The sequence below is a fragment of the Oncorhynchus nerka genome, linkage group LG1 (genome assembly GCF_034236695.1).
Source record: "Oncorhynchus nerka isolate Pitt River linkage group LG1, Oner_Uvic_2.0, whole genome shotgun sequence".
NCBI classification, from domain to species: domain Eukaryota; kingdom Metazoa; phylum Chordata; class Actinopteri; order Salmoniformes; family Salmonidae; genus Oncorhynchus; species Oncorhynchus nerka.
The window spans coordinates 19,692,127-19,717,559 of NC_088396.1; the positions used below are offsets into that span (position 1 = coordinate 19,692,127).

General features: G+C 45.4%; 1 protein-coding gene across 6 annotated transcripts in view; it reads right to left on the reverse strand.

The window, feature by feature from the left end:
- Positions 1–25,433, reverse strand: part of LOC115111091 (diacylglycerol kinase eta-like) — a 75,546-nt gene that overhangs the window by 8,064 nt on the left and 42,049 nt on the right. For 3 of the 6 annotated variants that reach the window (XM_065012997.1, XM_029637462.2, XM_029637549.2), the window contains 22 exons: positions 21,385–21,491; positions 19,879–20,004; positions 19,697–19,799; positions 15,591–15,753; positions 12,210–12,318; positions 11,905–12,126; positions 11,699–11,790; positions 11,049–11,148; positions 10,658–10,973; positions 9,706–9,837; positions 8,950–9,084; positions 5,696–5,813; positions 5,307–5,417; positions 5,030–5,126; positions 3,146–3,253; positions 1,618–1,731; positions 1,400–1,534; positions 1,046–1,206; positions 803–908; positions 609–701; positions 291–410; positions 75–180 (listed from right to left, as the gene is read on the reverse strand). In XM_065012997.1, the coding sequence (XP_064869069.1) occupies positions 75–180; positions 291–410; positions 609–701; positions 803–908; positions 1,046–1,206; positions 1,400–1,534; positions 1,618–1,731; positions 3,146–3,253; positions 5,030–5,126; positions 5,307–5,417; positions 5,696–5,813; positions 8,950–9,084; positions 9,706–9,837; positions 10,658–10,973; positions 11,049–11,148; positions 11,699–11,790; positions 11,905–12,126; positions 12,210–12,318; positions 15,591–15,753; positions 19,697–19,799; positions 19,879–20,004; positions 21,385–21,491 (2,874 nt within the window). Of the gene's footprint in view, positions 1–74; positions 181–290; positions 411–608; positions 702–802; positions 909–1,045; positions 1,207–1,399; positions 1,535–1,617; positions 1,732–3,145; positions 3,254–5,029; positions 5,127–5,306; positions 5,418–5,695; positions 5,814–8,937; positions 9,085–9,705; positions 9,838–10,657; positions 10,974–11,048; positions 11,149–11,698; positions 11,791–11,904; positions 12,127–12,209; positions 12,319–15,590; positions 15,754–19,696; positions 19,800–19,878; positions 20,005–21,384; positions 21,492–25,433 lie in introns of all 6 variants that reach the window. The other 3 variants (XM_065012881.1, XM_029637213.2, XM_065012905.1) reach the window with 1 other exon arrangement.

Sequence of the window (25,433 nt, forward strand, 5' to 3'; positions counted from 1 at the left end):
TTGTGTGTGTGTGTGTGTGTGTGTGTGTGCGTGTACAAAGCCTGTGGAGAGAGACGCAGAAGAACAACACGTACCTGACTGAGGGCTGGTCTTCTTGGTAGCTTTCTCTTTCTTGAACTTTGGCACAATTCTGAACATGCTGCTACGACTGTTCCTCTTGCCATACTCTAATGAGGGGTCCTGAGAGGGACACAAGTGTAGGATTAGAAGTGTGTGTGCGTGTGCGTGTGTGTGTGTGTGTGTGTGTGTGTGTATGGTGTGTATGGTGTGTGGTGTGTGTGTGTTCTCACCTCATCTTCATTGGGCTGCAGTATATGGTATAACCAGGGGATATCCACGAGTTTGCCTAGCTCCATCTCCACACTCTGCAGAGCACTGGATAAAGACTCTTCATCTGATGGTTCCAGTTGCTGCGGATGGACACACACACACACACACGAGTTGGGCAGGAAGGATACATTTCTGTAGAGAGACTGTGTAAGACAAAGTTGTCCTTTGGTACTGATCAAAGGTCAGTTTGGCGTATTCCCTCCTAAATAGTTCAGGTTAGGATTTAGGAAGGATAAACTGATCCTAGACCCTGCACATCTTCTTAGATTGTAACTCACCAGTGATACCCGTCCCACCAGAAGGGATTCAGTCTCGTTGTGTAAAGCCTTCACATTGCTGGCTACTTCTATAGCTGTGTTCCTGGCCATACTCTGGCGACAAGGCAATACAAACAAACCTGATATTAGACAACTAAAATCCCACACACACACTCCTCCCATCACACAGACAACCTGTTGATGACGTCCCTAACCTCTGGGAACTTGGGGTGCGTCTTGTTGATGGCATGTGACGAGGCGTTGACGGCGTGAGCAAGCTCCTGCTCTAGAAGCCCATTGGTCTTGGCTGCCTCACAGATCCTGTGATTGGAGAGGGGAGTCAGAGGGCAGAGTTCTGACTGCTGATTGACAGAGGGTTTTTACAGGTACAGTATTCAATATAAAGGACAGATAGTGTAGAATGGAGCGAAATGAGGTGGTCGCGTGTGTGTGTGTACCTGGTGATAAGCTCGTCCGCAGCACGTGCAACCAGCTGTACGAGGGCTACCTCCTCCTCAGTGGCCAGATCCACAGACTGCTGGGAGTAGAGGTGAGGCCGCAAGGGCAGTTTGTCATACTTCAGCTTGTCCTCCCACGACTTCAGAGTGTTCTCAAACGCCTGCACACGGACAGGAAGGGGACACACAGGGAGAACAGGAGTTCACATCCACAGACAGAGCCTCTTGGGCATACCCTTCTCTTTCTTCCTCTTAGCATCTCTTTCTCTCTCTCCCTCCCTCTCTATATTATCGCCCATTGACTGCATGTCCTCTTGTTCTCACACTCTGGGACTCCATCCCTACTTCGCTCACCCTGTCTCTCGTCAACATCTGGGCTCGGTTCTTGTGTTGGATCTTGATGACACCAGGAGGTTGTACCCAGGCCTCTCCGTCCACTTGGATAGGAACACCCTCATCTCCCAGGATCGTGATCTTCACTGAGCGACACTGACGGGGGAGGAAAGTGTCATAATGGCGAAAAACCACAGTATGATACAAGTAGTGTGTGCGCGTTCGCATGGGTGTGTTACCTGTGCTATGCGGTGGTGTTGTAGTTTGATGACTCTGGACACAGCCATCTGCATACTGCCGAACACTGCTACCACCTCCAGGATTTTATCATCGAACGACGGGGCACAGAAGATCTAAACACACACACAACACATACACACAACACACACACAACACACACACACAATAATAGAGGCAGGGGTTAAAACACAACGAACACATTTACAGTACATTGCTTTAAAGCATTTTGATGATGCTCACTGTGTGGGAGGGGGGGATTTTTCTTGTGGTACATCAGCCTCATAATCCTTATCACAATCACCATCACCACCATCGTCATCATCACCATCACCCTCCATTGAAAAATGTTGTTTTTTCTGACAATTCCTTCACCTCCAAATCATCTAGTGAAAACGAGGGGTTAGAATTTAGATTGAAAGACTGGAGTTAAAGGTCTCTCTGACTTGATATTGATTTCTCTGTCCACATTGTCCATGATAAGGTCAAGTAGTGATGAATTAGACATCCTTCTGCTGCAGAATTTCTCTGCTCCGATACACACTCGGAAATGCCACTTTAATGCAGATCTGTACTATTCAGCCGGCTGCACGTCAAAGGCTCAAAGAGAGAGAGAGAGAGAGAGAGAGAGAGAGAGGTTGTGAGCTATTGTATTGTAGTTCAGACTAATTCCACTAGGTAGAGCCCTACTCACAATAACACATTGGTATGTTTTCATTGTGGCCAAAACAGTCAGGTCTGTAGATGGTTTATAGTTTGAACACAGGCTAAGAAATAAGTATGTGTGTGCGTGTGAATTTACTGTAAGTGTGTATGTGTGTGTTTACAGACAAGAGAGTAAACTTTCAGGATGACGTGTGTGTTGGATCAGTTCCACTGAATGTTCTCTCCCAGCTGCTTCCTCTGCCCCAGCACAGCCATTACATAACAACACCAGGTCACAGACAGAGGTAACCTCACTGGACTAGGGGCCACACCAGGGAGGTGTGCGTGTGTGTGCGTCTGCGCATGTGTAGCAAACCGACACTCCAATCCGTCAGCAGCCCTTGTACTATCTGAGTCTTAAACAAACAAGTCGATAGGCGGCCAACTCTCTCACCAGGGGTCATACTCAGGCCCCGACACTGGGAGCGAGAGGAGAGGGTTTAAACACATCTAACAACGTCACAGCTCCAGTAATAAAACACACGTTACTGAACAACAACAACCCAGAAGTGTTATCATTCTCTTCTCCAACAAGACTGAGTCAGCAGCCACTAAGTGACAACCAAGACAACAAGAGTCCTTGGGATCTGGAAAGGTGTTGTACAAATAGAGTGACAAAGGCAGTATTATCAGTATGGTCGGAAGAATTGAGGTGCCACTTAGTGGCGTAAACAGGTCATCCCGTGCAAATACCAGAAGCCTGATTCTCTTTTAGCCTCCTGTACATCATCCTCAGGAAGCCGAGTAGTACACACACGCACGCACGCACGCACGCACGCACGCACGCACGCACACACACACACACAGAGAGAGAACAGTACTCACGTCATCCTCCTTGGTGCCTCCCCAGAAGTTGGTTCCTCCGGCGTAGCTGGGGATGTTCAGCACCGCGATGCCCTGAAGGCTGGGCAGGGGGATGTACTGACCGTCACACTGGAACACACAAAGAGTTAGTTAGGTTCTATTTCAACACGGAGAAGCTGCAGACTGGCTAGGGGTATGTACAGTGCATTCAGAAACTATTTGACGTTTTCCACAGTTTTCCAAGTTAAAGTCTTATTCTAAAATTGATTTAATTGTTTTTTTTTCCTCATCAATCTACACACAATACCCCATAATGACGAAGCAAAAACATTTTTTTTCTTTTTTTGCAAATTCATACAAATAAAAAAACTGAAATATCACACTTACATAAGTATTCAGACCATTTAATCAGTACTTTGTTGAAACACCTATGGCAGAGATTACAGGCTTGAGTCTTGGGTATGACGCTACAAGCTTGGCACACCAGTATTTGGGTGAGTTTCTCACATTCTTCTATGCGGATCCTCTCAAGGTCTGTCAGGTTGGATGGGGAGCGTCGCTACACAGCTATTTTCAGGTCTCTCCAGAGATGTTAGATCGGGTTCAAGTCTGGGCTCTGGCTGGGTCACTAAAGGACATTCAGAGACTTGTCCCGCAGCCACTCCTGCATTATCTTGCCTGTGTGCTTAGGGTCATTGTCCTGTTGGAAGGTGAACCTTTGCCCCAGTCTGAGGTCCTGAGCGTTCTGGAGCAGGTCTTTATCAAGGATCGCTGTACTTTTCTCTGTTCATCTTTCACTCAATCCTGACTGGTCTCCCAGTCCCTGACGCTGAAAAACATCCCCACAGCATGATGCTGCCACCACCATGCTTCACCGTAGGGATGGTGTCAGGTTTCCTCCAGAAGTGACGCTTGGCATTCAGGCCAAAGAGTTTAATTTTGGTTTCATCAGACCATCTTTTTTCATGGTCTGAGTCCTTTAGGTGTCTTTTGGCAAACACCAAGAGGGCTGTCATATACCTTTTACTGAGGAGTGGCTTCCATCTGGCCTCTCTACCATAAAGGTCTGATTGGTAGAGTGCTGCAGGGAATGTTCTACTTCTAGAAGGTTCTCCCATCCCCACAGAGGAACTCAGGAGCACTGTCAGCATGACCATTGGGTTCTTGTGCACCTCCCTGGCCAAGGCCCTTCTGCCTCGATTGCTTAGTTTGGCCTGGCGGCAAGCTCTAGGGAGTCTTGGTGGTTCCAAACTTCTTCCGTTTAAGAATGATGGATTCCACTGTGTTCTTGGGGACCTTCACTGCTGCAGACATTTTTTGGTACACTGCCCCAGATCTGTGCCTCGACAGAATCCTGTCTCGGAGCTCTATGGACAATTCCTTCGACCTCATAACTTGGTTTTTGCTCTAACATGCACTGTCAACTGTGGGACCTTATATAGACAGGTGTGTGCCTTTCCAAATCATGTCCAATCAATTTAATATACCACAGGTGGACTCCAATGAAGTTGTAGAAACATCTCAAGGATGATATATGGAAACAGGATGCTCCCGAGCTCAATTTCTAGTCTCATAGCAAAGGGTCTGAATACTTGTGTAAATAAGATATTTCTGTATTTTATTTTTAATACATTTGCTCAAAATTTGAAAAACCTGCTTTCTTATTGTTGTAATGGGGTATTGTGTGCAGATTGATGATTTTGTATCCATTTTAGAATAAGGCTGTACCGTAACAAAACGTAGAACAAGTGAAGGGGTGTGAATATTTTCCAAATGCAATGGACTGGTTATCATTCCCTGTGGTACACCCTATGTGGCCGCCATTCTATCGACCACTAAACATTGATCTGAATGGGTAAGACCCTTCTAGTAATTCTAATTCTATGGTAATTCTAATTCTCTCACCTCCAGTTGAACCTTCTGTTCTAGGTTCTTGTAGGTTCTCTGGAGGAGCTCCTTGGTGCCCAGAACACCATACCACACCCTGTTCTTAGTACGACTCCTAGAGAGAGAGAGAGAGAGAGAGAGAGAGAGAGAGAGAGAGACGGCGTGAGGATAGTCAGAGTGAGGAAGAGAAAGGAGTGTACACAAAATGTGGGAAAAGGGGGAGAGAATAGAGGAGAGAGATGGATGAGAGGACAGTAGAGAGGGGTGAGAGAGGAGAAATAAACCTAGAGCTCACCGGCACTTCTCTGGGTGTTCCTCCCTCTTGTTGTTGAACTCCAAGGTGATCTTAGCATCCAGCCCAACGCCAAAGTAATTGTTCATGACACACTTCTCACTAAAGCCCTCTCTGTGTGGGAGATATAGATAAAGGGCAGTTCAGAAAACTACAATTCAGCTGAAAACTGAAAACATTAATGTTTTGATCTGGTCGCCAAAAAGGTCAAGTCGGGAACATTCTGAATATGGTAGCCTAAAGGTTAGACGTCAGAGGTCTGAGGGTCTTACAGCGAGTCCAGGAGGTCAGGGTTTATGAAGGGTTAAAGGGTAGAGGTCAGAGGATCTTACAGCGAGTCCAGGAGGTCAGGGTTTATGAAGGGTTGAAGGGTAGAGGTCAGAGGATCTTACATTGAGTCCAGGTCAGAGTCCAGGAAGGGCGTAGCACCAAATGGGTCGATGTTGGCCAGCAGCATCTTACTGATGATGGAGCTACCAGCTATAGAAGCTGCCAGACCAGCACGCAAACCTGTACAGAGAAACAGGGCTGTTCTTAAACAGTGCTGTGTGTGTGTGTGGGATGTGCACTTGTACCAAGGCAGATGTGTGTATATCATTTCAGACAATAGATATGTGTGTATACGCATGAGCGCAAACCATGGCAGATGTGTGTATATCATTTCAGACAATAGATATGTGTGTATACGCATGAGCGCAAACCAAGGCAGATGTGTGTATATCATTTCAGACAATAGATATGTGTGTATACGCATGAGCGCAAACCATGGCAGATGTGTGTATATCATTTCAGACAATAGATATGTGTGTATACGCATGAGCGCAAACCATGGCAGATGTGTGTGTATAATTTCAGACAATAGATATGTGTGTATACGCATGAGCGCAAACCATGGCAGATGTGTGTGTATCATTTCAGACAATAGATATGTGTGTATACGCATGAGCGCAAACCATGGCAGATGTGTGTGTATCATTTCAGACAATAGATATGTGTGTATACGCATGAGCGCAAACCATGGCAGATGAAGTGTGTATCATTTCAGACAATAGATATGTGTGTATACGCATGAGCGAAAACCATGGCAGATGAAGTGTGTATCATTTCAGACAATATATATGTGTGTATACGCATGAGCGCAAACCATGACAGATGTGTGTGTATCATTTCAGACAATAGATATGTGTGTATACGCATGAGCGCAAACCATGGCAGATGTGTGTGTATCATTTCAGACAATAGATATGTGTGTATACGCATGAGCGCAAACCATGGCAGATGAAGTGTGTATCATTTCAGACAATAGATATGTGTGTATACGAATGAGCGCAAACCATGACAGATGTGTGTGTATCATTTCAGACAATAGATATGTGTGTATACGCATGAGCGCAAACCATGGCAGATGTGTGTGTATCATTTCAGACAATAGATATGTGTGTATACGCATGAGCGCAAACCATGGCAGATGAAGTGTGTATCATTTCAGACAATAGATATGTGTGTATACGCATGAGCGCAAACCATGGCAGATGTGTGTGTATCATTTCAGACAATAGATATGTGTGTATACGCATGAGCGCAAACCATGACAGATGTGTGTGTATCATTTCAGACAATAGATATGTGTGTATACGCATGAGCGCAAACCATGGCAGATGTGTGTGTATCATTTCAGACAATAGATATGTGTGTATATACGCATGAGCGCAAACCATGACAGATGTGTGTGTATCATTTCAGACAATAGATATGTGTGTATACGCATGAGCGCAAACCATGGCAGATGAAGTGTGTTTGTGAAGTAGAGGTCTTCACAGGTCCAAAAAGGTTTCTTCAAAGGGTTCTCCCAAAGAGAACCTGTCTGGGTTGGCACCCCCCACCTTGGGTTGTGCCGTGGCGGAGATCTTTGTGGGCTATACTCGGCCTTGTCTCAGGATGGTAAGTTGGTGGTTGAAGATATCCCTCTAGTGGTGTGGGGGCTGTGCTTTGGCAAAGTGGGTGGGGTTATATCCTTCCTGTTTGGCCCTGTCCGGGGGTGTCCTCAGATGGGGTCACAGTGTCTCCTGACCCCTCCTGTCTCAGCCTCCAGTATTTATGCTGCAGTAGTTTATGTGTCGGGGGGCTAGGGTCAGTTTGTTATATCTGGAGTACTTCTCCTGTCCTATTCGGTGTCCTGTGTGAATGTAAGTGTGCTTTCTCTAATTCTCTCTTTCTTTCTCTGTCTCGGAGGACCTGAGCCCTAGGACCATGCCTAAGGACTACCTGGCATTATGACTCCTTGCTGTCCCCAGTCCACCTGGCCGTGCTGCTGCTCCAGTTTCAACTGTTCTGCCTTATTATTATTTGACCATGCTGGTCATTTATGAACATTTGAACATCTTGGCCATGTTCTGTTATAATCTCCACCCGGCACAGCCAGAAGAGGACTGGCCACGCCACATAGCCTGGTTCCTCTCTAGGTTTCTTCCTAGGTTTTCGCCTTTCTAGGGAGTTTTTCCTAGTCACCGTGCTTCTACACCTGCATTGCTTGCTGTTTGGGGTTTTAGGCTGGGTTTCTGTACAGCACTGAGATATCAGCTGATGTACGAAGGGCTATATAAATAAAATTGATTTGATTTGAAAGAACCCTTTAAGGTTCTAGATAGCACCTAGGCACACACCTGTCTATATAAGCTTAAACAGTTGACAGTGCATGTCAGAGCAAAAACCAAGAAATGGAATTATCCGTAGAGCTCCGAGACAGGCTTGTGTCGAGACACAGATCTGGGGAAGGGTACCAAAACATTTCTGCAGCAGTGAAGGTCCCCAAGAACAGAGTGGCCTCCATCATTCTTAAATGGAAGAAGTTTGGAACCACCAAGATTCTTCCTAGAGCTGGGCACCCGGCCAAACTGAGTAATCGGGGGAGAAGGGAGGTCAGGGAGGTAAGCAAGAACCCAATGTTTACTCTGACAGAGCTCCGGAGTTCCTCTGTGGAGATGGGAGAATCTTCCAGAAGGACAACCATCTCTGCAGCACTGACAGAAGCCACTCCTCAGTAAAATGCACATGACAGCCAGCTGGGAGTTTGCCAAAAGACACCTAAATGACTCTCAGACCATGAGAAACAAGATTCTCTGGTCTGATGGTCTAATCCTTGCCGTTCTACAATTACAAATAAGTGAATAACTCTCTTCAAACTAAGTAGCTGTTGGCTCTTGCCGTTTTAGTCCATCCTTCTAATTGAACTTTTAAATCGATTATATATCTCCTACATTGCTTCCCACACACTGAGGCTTTTTGACTGTGGAGCCACTTTGACAATGACTTGTGATTGGCCGACAACAACAAGTTACACGCCCCTCAAGAGCAGAAGCATAAATAATAGCCTACAATTTTTTCTCTCTTCATACTGCAGCAGTCGCATTCAGGTCCTTACGGGCAAATCAGTTATAATTACACATACCCAAGACCCATGACGATCATATCAGATCCGACCAGGACACGTGAGAATTTAGAATTCTGTCAGAATCTGGACCCGCTCGGGTCCCTAGTCAGATGCCACGTAATTGTGTTTGGGTGGACCCGTGAAGACCGCTAATGGGAAGTGTGTACGCGCATGTATGTGCGCGGCGCACATGAGTGCATATACCGTAGGATGTACCAGGGCAGATGATGCGTGTGTTGAGTACAGGCAGGTTCTCCTTGCTAGTGGTGAAGGGCGTGATGGAGAACGAGCCACAGGATTGGCTGCTGCGACTTACATGCCTCTCAGGAGGAGAACATGGACTCTTAGCCACTAGAAAGAGAGAGAGAGAGACACCAGAAAGAGACCAGAGAGAGACGGAAGGAGAAAGAGACCAGGGAGAAAGACCGAGACATACCAGAAATGTGAGTACTGAGACATTCACTGTCTGCTACTACTGTATGTACTAAGGATCTAGAGAGAGTAGATAGAACAAAGGGAGGACGCAGGATAATATAGTGACATCCCCATTGATCTGAAGCAATAAGCAGATTACTTGTAAAAAATAAAAATAAAAATACAAAGGAAGTGCCTCTGTCCCACAGACAATGACACTTCCTACAGGACACACACACACACTAAAGGACACACACTCTGTGTAAATACCAATACCAATCCAATAGTGAGGAATACAGAGAATGGTTTCCCATCTATGCTTATTACAAAAACAACATCCTATATTTAGAGCAGGAAACATCATGTGTGTGGGCTTGTCAGACAGAGTCTGTGTTCTCTGTGGCCACTAAGCTGGTGGTGTTTAGATCCTGCGTGATTTCTTGTATGATACAACTTACTCTATCTGTATTCAAATGGCCCCTTGGCCCCTACTCCCTATCCACTCCTCTAGATCTAAAGAGGACTGGGTGGATGGGGGAGAGAGAGAGAGAGACTCACATGGCACGGCTTCCAGTTCCTTGGTGTCCTCGTCCTTCTCACTGTCCCTGTTGTCCTCCTCTCCTTCCTTCCTGAACTCCAACGGGGACGGCAGCTCCAGCTCCTCTGTGTGGGCATTCTGCTCATCCACCACTAGAGGGAGAGGGGGCAGTGCCAGAGGGTAAGAGAGGAGGGGGAGAGGACGATGAGAGAGGGACGATGAGAGAGGGAGTGACGGGGAGAAAGGGGAGAAATTGGACACTACAACTTTGTATTACTCGACACAGTGATTGCCGATACTTTTTATGGTTTTACAATCTGGATTCCATTGTATTTTCTCTGAAACATGCATGAAAGACTTGCCATAGGCTCTATTATATTGTATGTCTGATCCGTTTTGTCATACTCTATACCTACATACCTCTCTCGGCCTGTTCAATGATCTGTTATGTTCTATATCTACGTACCTCTCTCGGCCTGTTCAATGATCTGTTATGTTCTATAACTACGTACCTCCCTCGGCCTGTTCAATGATCTGTTATGTTCTATATCTACGTACCTCCCTCGGCCTGTTCGATGATCTGTTATGTTCTATATCTACGTACCTCTCTCGGCCTGTTCGATGATCTGTTATGTTCTATAACTACATACCTCCCTCGGCCTGTTCGATGATCTGTTATGTTCTATATCTACGTACCTCTCTCGGCCTGTTCAATGATCTGTTATGTTCTATATCTACGTACCTCTCTCGGCCTGTTCGATGATCTGTTATGTTCTATATCTACGTACCTCTCTCGGCCTGTTCAATGATCTGTTATGTTCTATATCTACGTACCTCCCTCGGCCTGTTCGATGATCTGTTATGTTCTATATCTACGTACCTCTCTCGGCCTGTTCAATGATCTGTTATGTTCTATATCTACGTACCTCTCTCGGCCTGTTCAATGATCTGTTATGTTCTATATCTACGTACCTCTCTCGGCCTGTTCAATGATCTGTCGTACAGCCTTCTTCAGGCTGTTGGCTCGTAACATCAGCTGTTCTTTAGCTCTGAACAGCTTGTGTGGCGAACCTCTTCCTTTCTCTCCTCCCTTTTCGCTCTCCTCCGCTTCCAGTTTCTCCTTCAGCTCGGTCAACGACTCCTCGCTCACCTCCTCCTCCTCGTCTTCCTCCTCTTCCTCCTCTTCAACGATTGGTGGTGTGGAAAGGGGAAGAGGTGGTGGGAGTGACTGGGCTTCTGTGTTGAGGGTCTGGAGGAGTGAATCTAGCTTTTCATTCAGGATGGCACACTGTTGGGAAAAGGAGAGTTAGGTTAGTGTGTGTGTGTGTGTGTGTGTGTGTGTGTGTGTGGGGGGGGTACTTACTTTGAGAGACATAGTGTCACACTCGTCTGTATTCTCAATACTTTTCTCGTAAGATTTCCCCACTTTGGCAACAAAGTCCTTTACTGTCTCACACAGGATCCTGGAAGGACAGTGAGAGAGTAGACAGAGTAGAGCGAGAGTAGAGAGAGAGTATTGAGAGAGTAGATAGAGAGTAGAGAGATAGTAGAGAGAGTAGGGAGAGAGTGTGTAGAGAGAGATAGAGTAGAAAGAGAGTAGAGAGAGTAGAGAAAGAGAGATAGTGTAGAGAGAGAGTGTAGAGAGAGAGAGAGGAGAGAGAGGAGAGAGAGTGTAGAGAGTAGAGAGAGAGTAGAGAGAGTAGAGAGTCAAAAGAGAGTAGAGAGAGAGTGTAGAGAGTAGAGAGAGAGTAGAGAGAGTAGAGAGTCAAAAGAGAGTAGAGAGAGAGAGTAGAGAGAGAGTAGAGAGAGAGAGTAGAGAGAGAGTAGAGAGAGTAGAGAGAGTCGAAAGAGACGAAAGAAAGAGAGTAAAGAGAGACAGAGAGTGAGTAGAGAGAGAGAGAGAGAGCGAGACAGAGAGAGAGAAGCGGGGGGTGAAAGGAGAGCGTGAGTTCACATTAAATGAAATTGTCAGCAGCCATTTAGCAGTAAGCAGTGTTGAGATGAGACACTCACTTAGCGGAGGAGATGACCACAGAGTGTTGATCAGAGTTGAGGATCTTGGTGAGATGGGCAGTTACCGAGTCTTCATATGCTGAGATCTGGAACTGGGGACACAGAGAGAGGAGAAAGGCAGAATTAGCAAAAAACTAAGCAAGGCCAGGGGGATACCGTTACATTATAAAACACCTCCAAATCTTAATGTGTCAGATGTTGTGTACCTGGCCGTCGTCAGTGTCGTCTGGTGTGACGGGCCCGCTGTGTTTGGAGGGGAGCTTTATCTCGTAGGTCATGATGCTCCAGCGGTCCAACATCTTGGTGCTGGCCCGCTCCAGTTTCTCCAGAATCTGGGGAAGCTGCGTGTCATCGTCACACGATGGGCCCCAGCCCAGCACCCGCGCCAGGTCGTTTCCCGTGCCCAAGGGCAGCACACCCAGCTGGCACTGGAGACAGAAAGAGAGGGGGGGAGAGAGTGAGAGGGGAAGTGTGTGTGGGGGAGACAGGCGGGGGGGGGGGGGGTTCTTACCTGTTTGTGGAGGTTGAGTTTGTCTATCTCAGAGAGGACCCAGCCGACACTCCCATCCCCTCCACACACCAGGATCCGGAAGTTATCAAACTTCTGAAAGAGACGCAGCCTGGAGAGCACACAGAGGAATGGTACTAGTGTCAGAGTCATTGAACAGTGTAGCTTCTGTCCCTGTTCTTCCCTGATCAGGGCACCAGCCACCCTGTCTCTGTCCCCAGTATCTATGTTGCATGTGCCGGGGTACTAGGGTCAGTCTGTCTTATCTGGTGTACTGTGTGATCTTAGGCTCCCTCTAATTCCCCCCTCTCTCTCTCTGTCTCCAGAAGGACCTTGGCCAGGGTCCATAAAACATCGTATTGGTAATTTCCCTAAAGTCTCCTTTGTACAGTTGATGTTGAGATGTGTCTGTTACTTGAACTCTGTGAAGCATTTATTTGGTGCTGCCATCTGAGGTGCAGTTAACTCTAATTAACCTACCCTATGCCGCAGAGGTAACTTCCTTTCCTGTGGCGGTCCTCATGAGAGGCAGTTTCATCATAGTGCTTGATGGTTTTTGCGAATGCACTTGAAGAAACTTTCAAAGTTCTTGAAATTTTCCAGGATTGACTGACCTTCATGTCTTAAAGTAATGATGGACTGTCATTTCTCTTTGCTTATTTGAGCTGTTCTTCTGTATCCCACCCCTACCTTGTCAAAACACAACTAATTGACTCAAAAGCATTAAGGAAAGAAATTCTACAAATGAACTTTTAACAAGGCACACCTGTTAATTGAAATGCATTCCAGGTGACTACCTCATGAATCTGGTTGAGAGAATGCCAAGCGTGTGCAAAGCTATCATCAAGGCAAAGGGTGTCTACTTTAAAGAATCTCAAATATAAAATATATTTTGATTTGTTCAAAAAAAAATAGGTTACTACACGATTCCATATGTGTTATTTAATAGTTTTGATGTCTTCACCATTATTCTACAATGTGGAAAATAGTACAAATAAAGAAAAACCCTTGAATGTGTAGGTGTGTCCAAAAGTTGACTGGTACTGTAACATATCTTTATAAAAGTATGTTTTCCTTTGTTATTTTACAATACCCCTACCACCCCTCCCCTAATTGGAGTAAACAAATTAACAACAACCCGTAGGCTTCTACTTCCAGCTTATACATACTATATACATTTTACGGACACAGTATATTTTACATTAGTATCTTGTTGTTATTAGTCCCACCTTTCAGCTCCATTCAACTCGTTCCATCTCTCTTAACACCATCCCTATTGGATTTCTATTTGCCATATATTTTTTCAACTGTGCTGCGATGTTTCACAAATGTTTCTACAGGTTGTAAATTTAAGACAAATAGTTTTGCTAAAATAATTCTCATATTTTTGATCCATTGACTATGACTTTTCAAATCACCCAGTATTTGCTATCTGCAGTTACCTCCAGGTAAGTGTTGCAATTCTTCAGCCATTCCTGGACGTGTGACTAAAAACAAGCTACATATGGACAGTACCAAAATAAATGATCTAATACTCAACGCAAAATCTGCAGAGCTGTGAAGGTTGTATCCCCCCCGTATATACAATTGAAGTCGGAAGTTTACATACACCTTAGCCAAATACATTTAAACTCAGTTTTTCACAATTCCTGACATTGAATCCTGGTAAAAATTCCCTGTCTTAGGTCAGTTAGGATCTCCACTTTATTTTAAGAATGTGAAATGTCAGGATAATAGTAGAGAGAATGATTTATTTCAGCTTTTATTTCTTTCATCACATTCCCAGTGGGTCAGAAGTTTACATACACTCAATTAGTACATGATAGCATTGCCTTTAAATTGTTTAACTTGGGTCAAACGTTTTGGGTAGCCTTCCACAAGCTTCCCACAATAAGTTGGGTGAATTTTGGCCCATTCCTCCTGACAGAGCAGGAGTAACTGAGTCAGGTTTGTAGGCCTCCTTGCTCGCACACGCTTTTTCAGTTCTGCCCACAAATGTTCTACAGGATTGAGGTAAGGGCTTTGTGAAGGCCACTCCAATACCTTGACTTTGTTATCCTTAAGCCATTTTGCCACAACTTTGGAAGTATGCTTGGGGTCATTGTCCATTTGGAAGACTCATTTGCGACCAAGCTTTAACTTCCTGACTGATGTCTTGAGATGTTGCTTCAATATATCCACCTAATTTTCCTCCCTCATGATCCCATCTATTTTGTGAAGTGCACCAGTCACTCCGGCAGCAAAGCACCCCAAAAACATGATGCTGGTTGGGATGGTGTTCTTCGACTTGCAAGCCTCCCCCTTTTTCCTCCAAACATAACGATGGTCATTTTGGCCAAAGAGTTCTATTTTTGTTTCATCAGACCAGATTACATTTCTCCAAAAAGTACGATCTTTGTCTCCATGTGTAGTTGCCAACCATAGTCTGGCTTATTTATGGCGGTTTTGGAGCAGTGGCTTCAGGTTATGTCAATATAGGACTCGTTATATAGGACTCATTTTACTGTGGATATAGGTACTTTTGTACCTGTTTCCTCCAGCATCTTCACAAGGTCTTTTGCTGTTGTTCTGGGATCTGGGAGTTGAGTATCTGGAGCATCAACATTTGTGGGTTCGATTACAGGCTCAAAATTGCCAGAAACTCACCAGTCTATGCTTGTTCTGAGAAATGAAGGCTATTCCATGCGAGAAATTGCCAAGAAACTGAAGATCTCGTACGACGCTGTGTACTACTCCCTTCACAGAATAGCGCAAACTGGCTCTAACCAGGATAGAAAGAGGTGTGGGAGGCCCTGGTGCACAACTGAGCAAGAGGACAAGTACATTAGAGTGTCTAGTTTGAGAAACAGACGCCTAACAAGTCCTCAACTGGCAACTTCAATAAATAGTACCAGCAAAACACCAGTCTCAACGTCAACAGTGAAGAGGCGACTCCAGGATGTTGGTGTTTTGCTGGTACTAAACAATGTAAGGAGCACAATCCATGGCTAAAAGCTAGCTGGCTAGCTAGCTACCTTCTCTGTAAGTTTGCTTGACGTACTAAAAAGTAATAGAAACAAGTTGAGAAAAAAAGTAACAAAAAGTAATGTCTTCTATTCTCTTCTGAATCATTTTGTATCTCCTGCCTTGAATTTAGAAGTTCTTTCTGATGATCTCCCAAAATAAATTTGATTTCTTTGACAAGATGTTCAGTCAGTGAATCAGGCCGGAACAAAATTACAAATCATTTATCGACTGCAAATTGACCGCAAAAAGCCCAAACTGATATAATATTGGACTAAAACATAATCATTTCAAAACTTGCTTGCATTTGTAAACCATCAGAGTTGCCGCTCTATTATGCGTGGTGATGCAGAGCGGTTTCCACTAGCCAAGCCGACTCACCCTAGATGTGGTCCACCATTGACCAGGTCAAACACCTGAGCAGGGTTAAGGAGCTGCTTGAAACGTCGGAGGAATTTAACCCCTTGGTTGTCTCCACTCTTGGAGTTGACGAAGACCAGCAGAGGACTGGCGCAGGACGGAGGACAGGTGGCCTTCCAGAAGCCTGAACACAAATACACAAAAAAAAATGTTATTACATTGAATGAAAAAGTGATTTATATTTAACTAAGCAAGTGAGTTATGAACAAATTCTTATCTTCAATGACGGCCTAGGAGTGGTGGGTTAACTGCCTTGTTCAGGGGCAGAACGACAGATTTCGACCTTGTCAGCTCGGGGATTCGATCTTGCAACCTTCCGGATACGAGTCCAACGCTCTACCACTAGGCTATCTGCCACCCCATGAATGAAGGTTTGAATGACTGAATGGATTGATGAATAGATAGATTAATGAATCTGTGCTCAAATATTAAGAGTACTAGCCAATTCTAGTAGTAAATCAAATGTAGACGTGATCTGATAAACGGTACGGAACTATTGTAGATGGTGATACACTGTAGATAGGACATCAGAAGCAATTACATGTATACTTGTTCATCTCTACCACATTTATCACGTTGCTTATCACTGTCAAATCCACTGGTTAATCCAAAGTGTATTAACAATATCTAGACTCTGAGCCGTGTCACAGTGACTAATAGAAGGGATGTGAGAAGACGAAGAGATGAAAAGAAAAGAGAGATTCTACTATGCTGGATCAACCCATTAACTACTGTATCATAACACCCACACGCTGCAACATCATTGAGGCATCAAAGTGTGTGTGTGTGTGTGTGTATCACAGTACTGAGTCAGGCTGTGCAGTTGTGTGTGGCACGTGCGGTATTAGCCCACATTCTAAGCAGGAGACACACTGTGGACAACGAGCCTGTGCGTTTATAGGATTTATCATATGGCAGATTGATACGCCTCCTGTGTGTCAACATTACTCTGTGTGAAAAGGCTTTAAGTTTGAGTGTATGTATGTGTGTGTGTGCTTGCGCGGGGGCGGATGGTGACAGTCCCCAGGGGTGCTGCCATCCACACTCTCATTCTCTCTTCCTTCACTCTCTTTCTGTCATTCCTTTCTCCCTCTCTCTATCCCCCTCTCTCTATCCCCCTCTCTTTGTCCTTTGCTCTCTCCATCCTCCACATCTCTTTGCTTCTCTTTTCTCTCTATCATTATTTTACGCTTCTCATTTTGCCTCTCTTCTCATTCCATCTTTCTATCCCTCTCTCTCTCTTTGCCACCTTCTCTCTCTCTCTCTCTCTCTCTCTCTCTCTCTCTCTAATCTTGGCAGCGGCGGAGCAGAGATGGGAGAGGAGAGGGGGAGGAAAGTCACAATGTTTCAGCACGTGCCACAGTCAGCTAGCAGCCAATTAGATTAGAGCCCTCTCAAGCATGCACTGGGACGAGGGCAAATCCTGACATGTGGAAGGGGGAGGGGTTAAATACATTGAAGAGGGAGAGAAAGATATTTGGAAGAACGAGAAGGAGAGGAAAAGAGGGAGAGGGGAAGACATGGTGAGAGAAGGGAGGGAGACATGGGGATATATGGGGAGACAGAGGGGGAGGGGCAGAGATAGAGGGAGAGAGAGGGGTGGGAACAGAGAGAGAGGGAGATATAGGAGCGGGAACAGAGAGAGGGAGCTATAGGAGAGGGAACAGAGAGAGTGAGCTATAGGGGCGGGAACAGAGAGAGGGAGCTATAGGAGAGGGAACAGAGAGAGTGAGCTATAGGGGCGGGAACAGAGAGAGGGAGCTATATGAGAGGGAACAGAGATAGAGGGAGATAGAGGGGCGGGAACAGAGAGAGGGAGCTATAGGAGCGGGAACAGAGAGAGGGAGCTATAGGAGCGGGAACAGAGAGAGGGAGATAGAGGGGCGGGAACAGAGAGAGGGAGCTATAGGAGAGGGAACAGAGATAGAGGGAGATGGAGGGGAGGGAACAGAGAGAGGGAGCTATAGGAGCGGGAACAGAGAGAGGGAGCTATAGGAGCGGGAACAGAGAGAGTGAGCTATAGGGGCGGGAACAGAGAGAGGGAGCTATAGGAGAGGGAACAGAGATAGAGGGAGATGGAGGGGCGGGAACAGAGATATAGGGGCGGGAACAGAGATATAGGAGCGGGAACAGAGAGAGGGAGCTATAGGAGCGGGAACAGAGAGAGGGAGATAGAGGGGCGGGAACAGAGAGAGGGAGCTATAGGAGAGGGAACAGAGATAGAGGGAGATGGAGGGGCGGGAACAGAGATATAGGGGCGGGAACAGAGAGACGGAGCTATAGGAGAGGGAACAGAGATAGAGGGAGATAGAGGGGCGGGAACAGAGATATAGGGGCGGGAACAGAGAGAGAGGGTGATGGAGGGGCGGGAACAGAGATAGTGGGAGATAGAGGGGCGGGAACAGAGATAGTGGGAGATAGAGGGGCGGGAACAGAGATAGTGGGAGATAGAGGGGCGGGAACAGAGATAGTGGGAGATAGAGGGGTAAGTAGAGATTTTTGTAGCTCAAACTCCTCTCATTTCTCATCCAATCATCTGTTTATTCTTTTGATCCTCCTTTCTTCTTCCACACCTTTCCAAGTTAGTCAATATGATCACCCTGAGAACGACTCTGTGTTTGTGTGTGTGCACCTGCCTGAAATATCTATTTGATATACCCGTCAATACAATACCCACGCACAATTTCCTGACACGCACGCACACGCACACACACACACATACACACTGGTGGGAGCAACCAAGAGAGTGTATAAATTCCACACCAGAAGGTGATATTTAGTATTAGAGTGAAAACACTAATATTTACATTCCTCTTCCATAGTTTACATCACGTGATACAGCTTTATACAGCACCATAATCTGGGTTGTGTCCATTGGGAACCAAAGGGAAGAAAGGGGACTGAAACAGGAAGGGACTACCTGGACTTATCCTATTAGAAATGCTTATTTCCTCAGCACAACATTTAACAATTATTTCCATTATGCTCCCTAATGAATACAACGCTGGGATGTGTATGTGTGTGTGTGTGTGTGTGTGTGTGTGTGTGTGTCTGGAGAATGATTCATTTCTCTCTGTTTTAATCATCCCCAGGTCATTCTGAGAGGAAATTAGCAAAGCCAATGAGGTGACTCCTTTATAACATTCATCTGCACTGCAATTCACTCCACTTTCCACCGGTCAGTAATACATGTTTTATTGAAGAAAGAATAATGTCATTGAGAAATCTCATTCTCCATTTGGGTGTAGAGACATCCTATGTGACTACACTATTCCTTGTCTCAGGATGGTAAATTGGTGGTTGAAGATATCCCTCTAGTGGTTTGGGGGCTGTGCTTTGGCAAAGTGGGTGGGGTTATATCCTTCCTGTTTGGCCCTGTCCGGGGGTATCATCGGATGGGGCCACAGTGTCTCCTGACCCCTCCTGTCTCAGCCTCCAGTATTTATGCTGCAGTAGTTTATGTGTCGGGAGTACTTCTCCTGTCTTATCCGGTGTCCTGTGTGAATTTAAGTATGCTCTCTCTAATTCTCTCTTTCTCTCTTTCTTTCTCTCTCTCTCGGACGACCTGAGCCCTTGGACCATGCCTCGGGACTAGCTGGCATGATGACTCCTTGCTGTCCCCAGTCCACCTGGCCGTGCTGCTGCTCTAGTTTCAACTGTTCTGCCTGCGGCTATGGAATTCTGACCTGTTCACCGGACGTGCTACCTGTCCCAGACCTATTATTTGACCATGCTGGTCATTTATGAACATTTGAACATCTTGGCCATGTTATAATCTCCACCTGGCACAGCCAGAAGAGGACCCCTCATAGCCTGGTTCCTCTCTAGGTTTCTTCCTAGGTTTTGGCCTTTCTAGGGAGTTTTTCCTAGCCAACGTGCTTCAACACCTGCATTGCTTGCTGTTTGGGGTTTTAGGCTGGGTTTCTGTACAGCACTTTGAGATATCAGCTGATGTACGAAGGGCTATATAAATACATTTGATTTGATTTGATATTCTGTAAGCCTTTCCTGGAAATTGTAATTGTAATGAAGTGTGTGTGTGTGTGTGTATGTTTATGTGTGTGTACCATCCGAGTCGATGCTGTTGAGAGCAGTAGGAGGGATGATGGAGACTTTACACTGGCCCAGGGGACATTTCCTGGGGTACAAGTCCATACAAGCTGTGTGTACCTGGAAAAACACAGAGTTTGTGTTAGAACACACACACACACCATACACACAGACACACACTCCACACGCACACACTCACCATGGCCTTGCACCAGAGGCAGCGCCAGTCCTGCAGTCGGAGCACGCTGCCACACGTCTTGTCACACACAGCACACTTGGCACTAACAGGCAGGTTCCCCTCCAGCCACTGGTGGGGCATGGCAATCTACAGGACATGAGGAGTGAGTCAGTCAGGTACAACGTTTATCAGGGGTAGAAATATATTATTCTATTTTCTACCTTCTCGTGCCATCAGTTGCTGACACACACACACACAAGTATGTACACAAGGACACACACACACACACAGATATACAGTGCCTTCGGAAAGTATTCAGACCCCTTGACTTTTTCGACATTTTGTTAAATCCTCAGCAATCTATACAAAATACCCCATAATGACAAAGCGAAAACAGGTTTTTAGAAATGTTTGCAAATTTCTTACAACTAAAAAACAGAAATATGTTTGGAAAGGCATGGAAGAAGTTTGAAACCACCATGGCACCACCAAGATTCTTCCTAGAGCTGGCTGCCCGGCCAAATTGAGCAATCTGGGGAGAAGGGCCTTGGTCAGGGAGGTGACCAAGAACCCGATGGTCACTCTGACAGAGCTCTAGAGTTCCTCTGTAGAGATGGGAGAACCTTCCAGAAGGACAACCATCTCTGCAACACTGCACCAATCAGCCCTTTACAGTAGAGTGGCCAGGCGGAAGCCACTCCTCAGTAAAAGGTACATTACAGCCCGCTTGGTGTTTGCCAAAAGACACCTAAACAAGATTCGAAACAAGATTCTCTGGTCTGATGAAACCAAGATTGAACTCTTTGGCCTGAATGCCAAGCGTCACGTCTGGAGGAAGCCTGGCAACATCCCTACGTTGAAGCATGGTGGTGGCATCATCATGCTGTGGGGATGTTTTTCAGAGGCGGGGACTGGGAAACTAGTCAGGATTAAGGGAAAGATGAACAAAGAAAAGTACAGAGAGATCCTTGATAAAAACCTGCTCCAGAGCAATCAGGTCTTCAGACTGGGACAAAGATTCACCTTCCAACAGTACAACGACCCTAAGCACACAGCCCAGACAATGCAGGAGTGGCTTCGGGACAAGTCTCTGAATGTCCTTGAGTGGGCCAGCCAGAGCCCGGACTTCAACCCGATCGAAAATCTCTGGAGAGACCTGAAAACAGCTGTGCAGCAACGTTTCCCATCCAACCTGACAGAGCTTGAGAGGATCTGCAGAGAAGAATGGGAGAAACTCCCTAAATACAGGTGTGCCAAACTTGTAGCATCATACCCAAGAAGACTCAATAATGTAATTGCTACCAAAGGTGCTTCAACAAAGTCCTGAGTAAAGGGTCTGAATACTTACGTAAATGTATATTTCAGTTTTTGCTTTGTCATTATGAGGTATTGTGTGTAGATTGATGAGGGGGGGAACAATTGAATACATTTTAGAATAAGGATGTAACGTAACAAAATGTGGAAAAAGACAAGGGGTCTGAATACTTTCCGAAGGAACTGTACATGAATACACACCCACACACTCACCCCATCCTCGTCTTCGATGATGTCTTTCCCTATGGAGGCCAGTGTGGTCCATTTGCAGTTGTTGGTGGCCCTGACGGCACACCGCTTGTGAGCTTTGAATTTACACACTGGAAAACAAACGCAAACGAGAAACACACCCCGTTAGTCTGGTCAACAATAGCAACAACACAGAGCATCACGTTCAACACCACAGCGAGAGAGGTTGATGAGAATGGGTTTGCCAGCATGGTGTATAAACAGACAGAGGAGAGGTGTTTGGTGAAAATGTGCTTCAGTCCCCAGTGCTAACCCTGCCTGGCGAGTGTGTCTCAAAACGAGAGCAGGGACTGTCCCGTGACTGAGCCCCATCCTAAGCGTGCTCTCTCTCTCTGTCATTTGGTCATTTTGCCATGTCTGCCGGTGTGTTTAACAGAAAGAGGACCAGAGCCAATCTTAATTCTATCCCCAGCCCTTTGTACCTGTGTGCTTGCGTGTGAGCCCTTACATGTCAAATACACTTGCCTACGGAGCTGTGAGGGGAACGGCACCTCAGTACCTCCAGGCTCTGATCAGGCCCTACACCCAAACAAGGGCACTGCGTTCATCCACCTCTGGCCTGCTCGCCTCCCTACCACTGAGGAAGTACAGTTCCCGCTCAGCCCAGTCAAAACTGTTCGCTGCTCTGGCCCCCCAATGGTGGAACAAACTCCCTCACGACCCCAGGACAGCGGAGTCAATCACCACCTTCCGGAGACACCTGAAACCCCACCTCTTTAAGGAATACCTAGGATAGGATAAAATAATCCTTCTCACCCCCCTTAAAAGATTTAGATGCACTATTGTAAAGTGGCTGTTCCACTAGATGTCATAAGGTGAACGCACCAATTTGTAAGTCGCTCTGGATAAGAGCGTCTGCTAAATGACTTAAATGTAAATGTACACCGGATAAGTACAGTGGAATCAGGGTCAGCCATAGTAGGAAGATGCCCCTGGATCAAACTGGGTTAGGTGCTTTGCTCAAGGGCACATCGACAGATGTTTCACCTCGTCTGCTCGGGTATTCAAACCGACAACCTTTCGGTTACTGGCCCAACCGCCAGGCTACCTGCCGCCCTGCCGTACAGTATCATGGTAGCACTTAATTGTACCCTACTGAAATTGCCCGATTTTTCCGAGGTAAAATGGTAATTAAACAGTAATAGCCTATGAAGCTATTTTTTTAGGGGTTTCACAAGCATAGGCATAATTTGGTACAATTGTGTTGAATTAGGTACCAGAGAGTACCTATTGCTACCGCGCACCAAAATACTAGGATCCACTGCATCAACATACATCACCACTCACATCACCGGGACGGCAAGTGTCAGAGGCCCAGAATATACCGTCTGTATCCCTGTCACGAGCCTACCGGCTGCTCAAAACAATGTGAACTGTAAAACCCAATTCTGTATGCATGAGAGGAACCTGAGTAAGAGAGGGACTATGGAACATACTGTTGTGGAAAACTCCACATTCTGCCACCACAATACTGTACATCTCTATGCATACAGTCTATAAATGAGGACCAGCCTGTAAGGCACTTACTGTGTGTGGCTTTGTATAAGAGCGGTCTGCTAAATGGACACTGAATACTTTATATCTCGCCACCACAGTGAGTGGAGGAAGCCCATAAAGTATCCTGAAAAGATATATAAACATGACATGTAAAGTGTTGGTCCCATGTTTCATGAGCTGAAATAAAAGATCAGAGAAATGCTCCATGTGGCAAAAAAAGCGCATTTCTCTCAAATGTTTTGCACAAATTTGCCAAGATAATCCATCCACCTGACAGGTGTGGCAAATGATACTGACTGGTTTTCTGGTCCACGGCCCTACCTTTAAAAAACCCAACATCTGTGACCAACAGATGCACATCTGTATTCCCAGTCATGTGAAATCCATAGATTAGGGACCGAATACATGTATTTCAAATGACTGATTTCCTCATATGAACTGTAACTCAGTAAAAAAAAATTGAATATGTTGCATGTTGCATTTATATTCTTGTTCAGTGTATGTATATTCATTATGGATGAGGAGGCACTTATCAGCCAACCATAAAATGACTGGACTTGGAAACTTCCACTACAGAAACAACACGCAGATACAAACACATGCACCCATGCAGGCACGTGCGGACACACAAACACACACGCGAGACTAATTGGCCAGTGTCACCGCTTGTCATTTGCAGACTGTGATAAACATTGTGCTTCTCTTCAAGTCGTGAAATGTTCTACTAAATGCATTTAGAGTTAGATTAGAGAAACATTGATTGCAGACGGATACGAGATGTTTGTTTTGAGAGAGATCGTCTTCCTGGTTTCAGACTGTTTGTAGCCAGGGGATGGTTGGGGAGGCGTGTGTGTGACACATACATCAATACCTATCGATCGTCCTGTGCAGGAAATCGAAGTAAACCATAAGCAGCTCTGATTGCTGTGAAACCGTCTGTCTAGCTGTTCTCACCACTTAAGAATCTCTCTCTCACACACTCACACACACACACACACAAACACACACACACATCAAGCTGTGTCTGTACAGTAGGTGTTGCTTTATCAGTTGAAATATAGAGATCAGCACATGGTCCAATGTCCCAAAAAGGAGACAAAAATAGTGAAAGCAATGTTCTTTACAAAAGCGTTCTTCCATGAAGCCACAACATTGCAATCAGAATGAATCAGAAGAAGCTACTGATCCGATACCCTAGACAAGGCAAATTCAAATCTGAACCTGGAAGCCAGTTCCATTTCTGATTTTTATCTTAACCCTCTAATCAAGGACTGAGGCGGAGAGGGAGAGAGAGAGAGACACCCTTTATTAGACTGTCTGACGGCCACACACACACAGCCTCTTGAATATTAGGACTCAATATGTTCTTCTCCCTAACAGATGAAGTATCCATTGTGCTGTTGTCTGCACTTGTTAATGCGTGTGCAATGTTGTGCTATTGCCATAGGTCTCTCTTTGTGTATCATGGTGGCATTGCTCCTGTAACTTGCTCTGGATGAGAGCGTCTGCTAAATGACTAAAATGTCAACATAAAATGATGTATCTGTGCTGTTGCCAAGTGTGTTCTGTCTATGTTGTCCGTCTTGTCTCTCCGTTTTAATCCCCACAGGAGGCCTTTTGTCTTTTGCCAGGCTGTCATTGTAAAGAAGAATTTGTTTTTAATTTACCTTAATGGTAAAATAAAGGTTACATATGCAGTACCAGTCAAAGGTTTGGACACACCTACTCATTCAAGGGTTTTTCTTCATTTTCCACATTATAGAATAATAGTGAAGCCATCAAAACTATGAAATTACACATATGGAATCATGTAGTAACCAAAAAAGTGTTAAACAAATCAAAATATATTTTATATTTGAGATTCTTCAAAGTAGCCACCCTTTGCCTTGATGTCAGCTTTGCACACTCTTGGCATTCTCTCAACCAGCTCCATGAGGTAGTCACCTCGAAAGCATTTTAATTAACAGGTGTGCCTTGTTAAAAGGTCATTTGTAGAATTTCTTTCCTTCTTTCCTTCTTGAGCCAATCAGTTGTGTTGTGACAAAGTAGGGGTGTTATACAGAAGATAGCCCTATTCGGTAAAAGACCAAGTCCATATTATGGAAAGAACTTTGAAAGTTTCTGCAAGTGCAGTCGCAAAAACCATCAAGCGCAATGATGAAACTGGCTCTCATGAGGTCCGCCAAAGGAAAGGAAGACCCAGAGTTACCTCTGCTGCAGAGGATACGTTCATTAGAGTCAACTAAACCTCAAATTGCAGCCCAAATAAATGCTTCATAGTTAAAGTAAGACACATCTCAACATCCATTATTCAGAGGAGACTGTGTGAATCAGGCCTTCATGGTCGATTGCTGCAAAGAAACCACCACTAAAGGACACCAATAAGAAAAAGAGACTTGCTTGGGCCAAGAAACACGAGCAATGGACATTAGACCGGTGGAAATCTGTCTGATGAGTCCAAATTTGAGATTTGTGTCTTTGTGCGAAGCAGAGTAGGTGGTTCCCACCGTGAAGCA